The sequence below is a fragment of the Acanthisitta chloris genome, unplaced genomic scaffold, assembly GCF_000695815.1.
Source record: "Acanthisitta chloris isolate BGI_N310 unplaced genomic scaffold, ASM69581v1 scaffold29468, whole genome shotgun sequence".
Taxonomy (NCBI): domain Eukaryota; kingdom Metazoa; phylum Chordata; class Aves; order Passeriformes; family Acanthisittidae; genus Acanthisitta; species Acanthisitta chloris.
The window spans coordinates 1-8,259 of NW_008685840.1; the positions used below are offsets into that span (position 1 = coordinate 1).

Here is an 8,259-nt window from a genome sequence, read left to right on the forward strand (position 1 = left end):
GGCCGTTGGTGTTGAAGGCAGCAGAGCGCGGGATGTATGGGGCACGGGGCAGGGCGTGTGGCTGCGCAGGGGGGGGCGCTCGCTGGATGCCTGCCGAAGTCAGGCTGCGGGTACTGAAACTGGCTTTGCCAGCTGACATCATCTCCACAGTCGAGTTCAACCACACCGGAGAGTTACTGGCAACAGGGGACAAGGGGGGCCGGGTTGTAATATTCCAGCGTGAGCAGGAGGTAAGTGCCAGTGAATGCAAAATGCCCATTTTATCCTTTTAAGCAAAGCTTCCTGCTGTTTCCTAATCCGCCTGTGTCACTCCTAACCTCAGGGCTCTCCTGGCAGACTCCGAGCTGAAAAGCAACTATTAGCATCCACAGGGCCAGATTTGCTCCTGTAAAACACCCTCTGGGCCTGGTGTTTCCTGCGTCCTTCTGCTGAGGTGTAACAGGGTCCAGGCAGATTGTCCGAGCATGACGTGGGGACCTGTTCCAGAGCCAGCACCACCCCAAAACCCCCTCACACCCCCAAAATGTCCTGAAAGTGCTGGCAGGCACCCAGCCAGCCTGGCTGCTGCAGCTGTGCTGGCTCCTGCCCCCTCAGAGGGTCCCTCCCCGTTTCCCCAGCCTGGTTTAGCTGCTCTGGGCCAGCCCAGCTGGCAGGAGCCCTGCTCCCCTGCGCTGGAAGGGATGAGCCAGACCCAGCCGTGAGAAATGTCACAGTCCGATGATGGGTTTCAATTTTTCTCATAGCCTCAAAATTATTTCTACATACTGGAGAGAACCCAGTGGTTAAGGGTTATACGTGTAGACACTTCATCAGCCTTTCCAGCATAATTTCATTTCTCCTTTCCCTCTCATTTTATTTTTCTACTGCTTTTCTTGAACTTTAAGCCTCCAGCACCACTCCAGGTACATCCATTCAGCCTGGGAGCAGCACCATGCTCCAGGGGACAGGTGAGGCTTCACCCGCCCAAACGCGCCATGTGTGTGCAGGAGGTTCATCTCCAGGATGGTTTGGTTTAATTACTCAGCCCCGTTTGAGGCCTTCGAGCTGGTGGTTCCTGTGTGGGGTGAACAGATACACTGTCTTTTCCAAGTGCTGAGCTGGGGTGTGTAGTGCCCACAGGGACTGTGTCCTGCTCCTGGCTGTGTTATTCTTGCTCCATATCCATGGACCCATGGGGCAAACACTGCCTGTCCTGTACCAGTGGCTGCTGCCAGTAGCTCCTCTGTGCCTGGGCTGGGCACCCAGCAGGGACTGGTGCTCAATCCCAGCCATTCCCTGGCACAAGCACCTTGTGCTCCTCCCTGTCCCTCCGCAGAGCAAGAACCAGCCCCACCGCAGGGGAGAGTACAATGTCTACAGCACCTTCCAGAGCCACGAGCCGGAGTTCGATTACCTGAAGAGCCTGGAGATCGAGGAGAAGATCAATAAGATCCGATGGCTGCCGCAGCAGAACGCAGCCTATTTCCTGCTCTCCACCAACGGTACGTGGCCCTGGCACTCTGTGCCCTGCGCTGCACCACCAGGCAGGGCCTTCCTCGGGGTCTGTTCAAAACATCTTCCCTCCCCCAGGGTGACATAGGTGTCCTGGGGGAATGGGTCTGGGGAGCTTGGCGTGTGTGTTGTCCCTTCCCTGCGAGAGAAGGTGGGAAGGAAAGAGGAGGGAAGGAGGTGGCTTCTCCCTGGTGACAACTTTTATTTTTGGGATTATGGGAATTCTTTTTTTTGTTTGTTTGTTTTGTTTTGTTTTGTTTTTTTTAAAGACAAACTGCAGCTGATTTGTTTCAATTTGCAGCTGCATTTGGCTCAGCAGTTCCACATTATGTTCTGATAAATATCAGGAGGATCCAGGAATATTATGTGGGATGAATGGGACCTTAAGATGGATGTGACTTAATTACTTCAGGGGAAAAGGAGGGGCCTAATTATCTTCCATAACCAACTTACTTTGTGTTATAGAATTGACTCTATTGATCATTGTAATAAAATTCAAAGACTTATTAAACTCATTTGGGGGGAGAATCATTGGAATGCAATGAAGATTAATTATAGAGCATAATGTTCTGTTAATTGAGTTTTTAAATAGTTTTTTGATTAACAGGGATATTACCCTTCCATTTGAGAAGGTGTTCCATATGCAGGCAGGTTATCAAAACAGTCCTTTTGGAAATATTCCTGTGTTATGCTGTTTCTTTTTGTTCTTACTGTTGCACTAACATTTTATATTGAACCTCCTGAAGAAAAGTGGGTTAATAAAAACAAAATTAATGGCACTCCACTGGAGTTGCTGTGTAAGGGAGAAAATGAAGATGGATGATGGGGTTGTGCATGAAACCTGGTGGACGTGATGATAAACTATGGATATAGTCCCTGCCAGGAGGGAGCAAAGAAAACACCATTATTCAGCATAATCCCACGTGTTCCTGGGGCTCCTGCCCAGGGGCTCTGGCACAGTGGGGTGGGATGCAGTGAGGGGACAGGGAGCTGTGCTGGGGTTGGATCTGCCTTCGGTCCCTGGTGAATGCTGAGCTCTGAGCAGTGCTGGATGGGGAATGTCAGGATGGCTCTGGGTGAGCTACAGACGCCTCGTCACGTCCTTCAGGGTTCATCCAGCTCCAAGTGTGCCCCACATGCCTTTGCTTCTCCACCACTGTGCACCAGCAACTTGCTGTGGGGACAGGTACCCCTGTCACCCCGTCCAGCACATGGCATTGGGGGACACAGCAGGTTTTTCCAGCCAGGGTGGCCTTGGTGCATCCGTCAGTGGTGGCTTGGGGGGCAGCCGCCGTGACGCTCTCCTCTCTCCTCCCCCAGATAAGACTGTGAAGCTATGGAAGGTCAGCGAGCGGGACAAGAGACCGGAGGGATACAACCTCAAGGACGAGGATGGACGTCTCCGAGACCCCTCCATGATCACCATGCTCCGGGTGAGTGTGGGGAGGAGCCTTTCTCTGCAGGGGCCTGGGGGAAAGCTGCTGCTGACGTGGTGCCACAGCACTGTGCTGCCAGGGCTGGTTGATGTGGGAGGGCATCGCTTTGGAGCCCGTGCTCTGGAGGTGCATGGCTGTGGGAGCAGGGCAGGGAGCTGCCGTGGGCTCGGTGCCCAGGCTGTGCTGACTCTGGGCAGATGTGCTGCCAGTGTCACACTCCGTCTCGTGTCAGGTGCTCCTGTGCTGCCCCACAGGCTGTGCCCGTCCTGGCGAGGAGGCAGGGCACGAGCTCTCCCGTCCTGGAGCGTTCACATGTGCAGCTGCTGCTGCAGGAGCAGAAGTTGTTCCTCTAAATGAGTTTTCCTCCTGGTCATGACATTAATCAGAACAGACCAGCTTGTAATTTATTACCATCCTGTCAGAATTTGCATTTTGAATATTTGTGGGGTTTATATTTATACATATAAAAGTGTTACTGTGATTACCCTTGCCTCACTTTGTGGCTCCAGTTCCATTGCGGATGGAGCCATTGGGAACCCCAGACAGGCAGTTAATTCTTGTCTGCATACAGGGTTGTTCCTGGTGGCTGGCAGCATTTTTCTTTACAGAGCAAGAAAGCATTTATTTCATGTAGATGTGTATCTGCTGTTATGCTTCAGGCAGCATTTCCAGCCTAACATGCCATTACCTGACAGCCTGTTGGAGAGGTTTGCTCGGCATCTGGCTGTCAGAGCTGGGGCTGTCAGCCCTCAGCTGGAAAGGGTTTGGAAAGGCGTCAGTGTTAGGCTTTTACCCCAGGTAGTGCTTCCTTCTCTGGCCAAATGCCCTGGGAAGGCCCTGGGGTTTCTCTTTGCCCTGTAGAAAGTCACACTGACATATCAGAGAACTGGACACTATTTATTGGAGTCTGCTCTGCCTCGAAAGCTTCAGCCTTTGTGCCACTCTCAGCCCCCTCGCTCCGGGCGTGGCTGGAGGAGTTGCTGCCCTGCGTGGCAGTGCCCTGGGGTCAGCCCCGGGAGGGGGAACGCGCTGGGAGCGCTCAGTGTGCGCTCACTGGTGTCTGCTGTGCGGTGCCTGCGTCCCCCAGGACGGAGGATTCAGGAGGCTTCTGCCAGCCCCGTTTGATTTAATGTTTTGATGGTTTTACTTAGACAGATATTTACATAGCTGTAACCGTTTTGCTGCAGCTTGGTGTATCTCTGATGTGCCACTGTCCTGTGATGCTCGTGCTTTGCAGTAAAGCCGCATCCATCCACGGTTTAATTTTCAGCCACAGACGAGCAAGAAAGGGTTTTAAACCCACCTTGCTGCAATCATCTCTCACCCATTCAGATTACTGGTTTAAATGCACTTGATGAGCATCATCCTCTGAGGAATTTCTAACCCACATAGTGCAAACGGAATATTTAGCTCCGCTCAGGCTGTGAAGTGGGGAATTTGCTGTCATTAGAAGAGCTCTGCTGATCTGAATTGCTCCGGTCTAACAGCTGCAGCACTCGGGCCTGAGTGTTCTGCGAGTGCCACTCGCTGTACCTGTGCCATGGGATGTGTGCAGGAGATAATTAACACAAATACTACCCAGGGCTTCAGCCTTTTCAGCCAGGGGATGTGCTTGCTTTGGTCCCTGACCGCGCGGGTCAGTCGTGGTGACACCCCTGGACCGACCCACGGCTGTGCTGCTGACAGGAGGGTGCAAGGGCTGCTGTGTGCTCACGCCTGCGTGTTCACAGCTCTCACAGAGCCCTCTCTGAGTAAGAGCTGCCACTTCACTCTCTCAATTCCAGCAAATTCCATTATAAATCCTGTTTTGTATCTCCCATTTTGCCAAAGCACTCAGACATCCTGGCCCCTGTGCATGGCTTCCCAGGGGGGGAAAATGTCAATCTGCCATGAAAATAGTGTTTGATGCTCATTTATTCTGCAAAATATTAATCTGGAGGTGGCATTGGGCAGTCACAGAATGCGCCTTGTGTAGGTAGGAATTGAGGGCTGGGGAGTGTGCTCAGGGGAGCTCATCTGCTGGAGGAGCTGAGCTGCTGGGGCGGATGGAAAACTCGCTGGATTTATCCCTGAGCGCTTGTTCTGCTCCCTGATTTGCCAGAACCAGATTAGAGTTTTCTTCTTGCAGACCCGAGGCTGGGGTCAATCCAGGCTTTGGCTTGACTAATCCCACTTGGCCAAATCCTGGCGAGGCTGTGGAGCTGGCTGAGCGCCGGCTGGGCTGGGGGCAGTGGGGCTGTGCACTCACCTGCACTGCCCTGGCACTGCTGCTGTGCTGGCCCAGCACTGCCACTTATCCTTTCCCTGTGTCCTGACCTGTGTTGGGGTGACACTCTGCCATGAGGCACCTCTGGGCAGAGGACCAGGTGTCCCTGAGAAACACGGAGTCTCAGTGGCTCTGCAGGCCACATCCTCACGGTGCTGTGCCACGCGGAGCTCTTCCCCGGGAGCGTTCGGTGACAGTGGACGTGACAGACGATGGAAGGGGAAGCCTGATGGGGACAGGGTAATTACTGACACCGCGTGCCCAGTGCCATGGTCCTTTGCTCAGGGCTGGAGGTGGCAGGAGGATGTGCAGTAGGGGTGGTGGGAAGGGGCCAGGACACATCTAGCTCCCTCCACCCCAACCGCTGAGAAAATGAGTCTTACAGCTTAAAGGAGGATTAGTGTCTCATTAACTCCGGCCAGGGGAAGCCTTCACCAAGCACGGGGAGAGGAATGGAGTGAGTGGGATGGCTCTTCAGCAGGGCGTGCCTGCTGAAGGCAGGAAGAAAAATTAAGACATATTTTGTTTTAAATGAAAAATGACTGGCATTCGCCCCTTCCTGAAAACAGAGTGTAATTTAATTTATTAGTGGGTTATTTTATTTGACATTCTTTCTGTGTACTTGATGCGCTTTGTTGCACCGAATTACCCTTTAATAATGGGGGGTGTGACACCAGAGCCTGCCCCGAGGGAGCTCCGCGCTGGAGCAGGGGGTGCTGAGGGCTCTGCTGCTGAGGGCTGCCGTGGCAGGGCTGCCGGAGCTGAGCAGGTTGGGTAGATGCTGTGCCTGCTTCAAAAAAACCACCAGACCCAGTTCCAGTTGCCGTCACGTTGCCCCATTTGTTGGTGCTTCCTCTCCCTATGGCTGAGGGTTGGGCAGCTGCTCCCCTCGTCCATCCTGAGCTGGGGTTCCCTGCACTGCAGGATCCTGCTGTTGGGGGACGAGGTCCCCAAGCTGGTGTGTGCTCCTGGCACGTTCCTGGATGCTCCTGCCTCAAAGTGTCAGTGCTCTCAGGGTTAAGTCCTCATTGCTGATACCCTTAAGCAGAAGCTCCCAGTACGTGGGTATGCTGGTTTCTGTATTTCAGTGCAGATTCTTGTCGCTGTAGCAGACAGAAGTCCCTGCCTTAACAAACCGCTCATACGTGACCAGGTTCATCCTTCTCGTGGGGTTTTACCTGGTGAGGGGCCGAGTCCCAGACATAAAAAATTCTTCCCAGGGTTTGGCTCTGAAGTAACACGTGGAGAATGTTCTTGGCCAAAGAGTTTGTTGAAGCGCCGTGGTTCTGAGCGGCTGCCACGTGGGAACAGGAGTTGTGCTGGGGCACTGGGAGCTGCAGGTGCCACGGTGCTGGGATCAGCCCAGGCTGGGGACAGGGACCGGCCCAGGCTCTGGCTGTGAGCTGTGCCGAGCCACAGAGTCACCTGTCTGAGCAGGATGCCCTGCCCAGGCCTTTGCTGTGCTGTTTGCCTGCCCGGCCAGGCCGGTGCAGCTGCCGAGCGCTGTCCCGGGGCAGGTCTGTCCCGGGCCCCTGGGGCGGCCCGCGAGTGTCCCGGTCCCATGGTGGGGCCGGCGAGCGAAGCATCGCTGCCCGCTGCTGTGCAATTAGCAGGCAGACTGTCACGTTCGGCTCAGGCTCCCAGCTGGCAGCGCCAGCGCTCTCGTGTCACTCGAGCTGGCTGTCACACTCCGTCCCCACCTCCGCAGCCCTGGGACATCTCTTGGGGCCGCGCGCAGATGACACCAGTGATGAGCAGCCGGAGGGATCGGCTCAGTGGAGCGGGAGCGTGGGCTGACACACTCCTGCTGTGCTGCATTCAGAGCGTTGTGTCCCAAGTGTTACTGACCCCACTCCTCGCACACGCGGTCCCCACTGCATCTCCCCACACTCAGAGCTCTGTTCCTGCTCCTCTCCTCTGTCCCTGCCTGCACATCCCTCACCGTGTCCCTTCTCATCGCTTACCTCCATCGCTTCACTGTGAGGCAGTGCAGAAAAATTGTACTGACCAGGCTCTCTCAAGAAATGTATTTCTGTTAGAAATGCTCCAGGAATTTCAGATCCCAGACAATGGTGATAAAACGAGGCAGAAGTCATTTTTTTGGCTGGTTTTCTGTTTCAAAGCTGAAGCAATTGCTGCAGCAAGATCAGTCAGGTTTACTGTGCTCTCACGGCTTCACTGTGCTCTAACCTGGAGGCCCTGGAACCTCTCAAAATTAGGCTTGTCCTTCCGTCATACACCTGGGAATGCATTGGGTGGAGAAAGCCTGTCAGGAGGCCGGTGGGATGGAGCTCTGTCAGCCAGAGTGCTGTGGTGTCCCCGTGCCAGGTGCTGGTGTGGGCTGGGGGACGGCAGGACCCTGTCCCTGGGTGCTGACACTGCTCCCTGTCCTGCAGGTGCCTGTGCTCCGACCCATGGACCTGATGGTGGAAGCCACTCCCCGGAGGGTGTTTGCCAACGCGCACACCTACCACATCAACTCCATCTCCGTCAACAGCGACTATGAGACCTACATGTCAGCGGACGACCTGAGGATAAACCTGTGGAATTTTGAAATCACAAATCAAAGTTTTAGTATCCTTTGATGTGCACAGCACTGGGGCTGACGCCTGGTCCTGGGCAGTGGGACGAAGCAGGGCCATGCCGGTGCGGTGCCTGTGGGGATGGTGACCGCGAGGGCAGCGCACCCGGTCACGGTGCTCTGGTACAGGGCCTTCCCCCTCTGGCAAGGCTGGCAGGGACGCGGGAGGACGAGGCAGTTCTGCCCACTGTGCACCTGACTACAGAGCACCCGAGGTCCCCGGGGATGGCACTGCCCTCCCGTCGCTGCCCGTGCTGCCGCGGGATGCCGGGCACACCCAGCCCTCGCACCAAGCTGCTGCCTCCACGGGGTGAGGCTCAGCTGGCATCCCCACGGCTGCTGCTGTCACCCGCCCTGGGGTGTGCTGAGTGTGCCCGCGGGGTCCGACGGGCAGAGGGAGGGGACGGGTGCCTTGGGGAGGGTGGAAATACTAATGGTGCAGTCCCCGTTATAGCCTGCAGCAGGTGACAGGCTGCCCGTCACCC

At 55.3% G+C, this 8,259-nt stretch overlaps 1 protein-coding gene across 1 annotated transcript; it reads left to right on the forward strand.

The window, feature by feature from the left end:
• The first annotated feature begins 86 nt into the window (after positions 1–86).
• LOC103807194 (serine/threonine-protein phosphatase 2A 55 kDa regulatory subunit B beta isoform-like) lies at positions 87–7,778 on the forward strand. The gene is made up of 4 exons (XM_009079915.1): positions 87–230; positions 1,316–1,481; positions 2,812–2,924; positions 7,590–7,778. Exons 1-4 carry the CDS (start codon positions 87–89, stop codon positions 7,776–7,778), a joined length of 612 nt encoding a protein of 203 aa, XP_009078163.1.
• Positions 7,779–8,259: the final 481 nt, after the last annotated feature.

Excerpts from the sequence above, each read along its gene's own strand:
- LOC103807194 (XM_009079915.1), top strand. The coding sequence starts at position 87 with ATGCCTGCCGAAGTCAGGCTGCGGGTACTGAAACTGGCTTTGCCAGCT. Across the intron at positions 231-1,315 it reads TATTCCAGCGTGAGCAGGAG|AGCAAGAACCAGCCCCACCG; the intron begins GTAAGTGCCAGT and ends GTCCCTCCGCAG. Across the intron at positions 2,925-7,589 it reads CCATGATCACCATGCTCCGG|GTGCCTGTGCTCCGACCCAT; the intron begins GTGAGTGTGGGG and ends CCTGTCCTGCAG.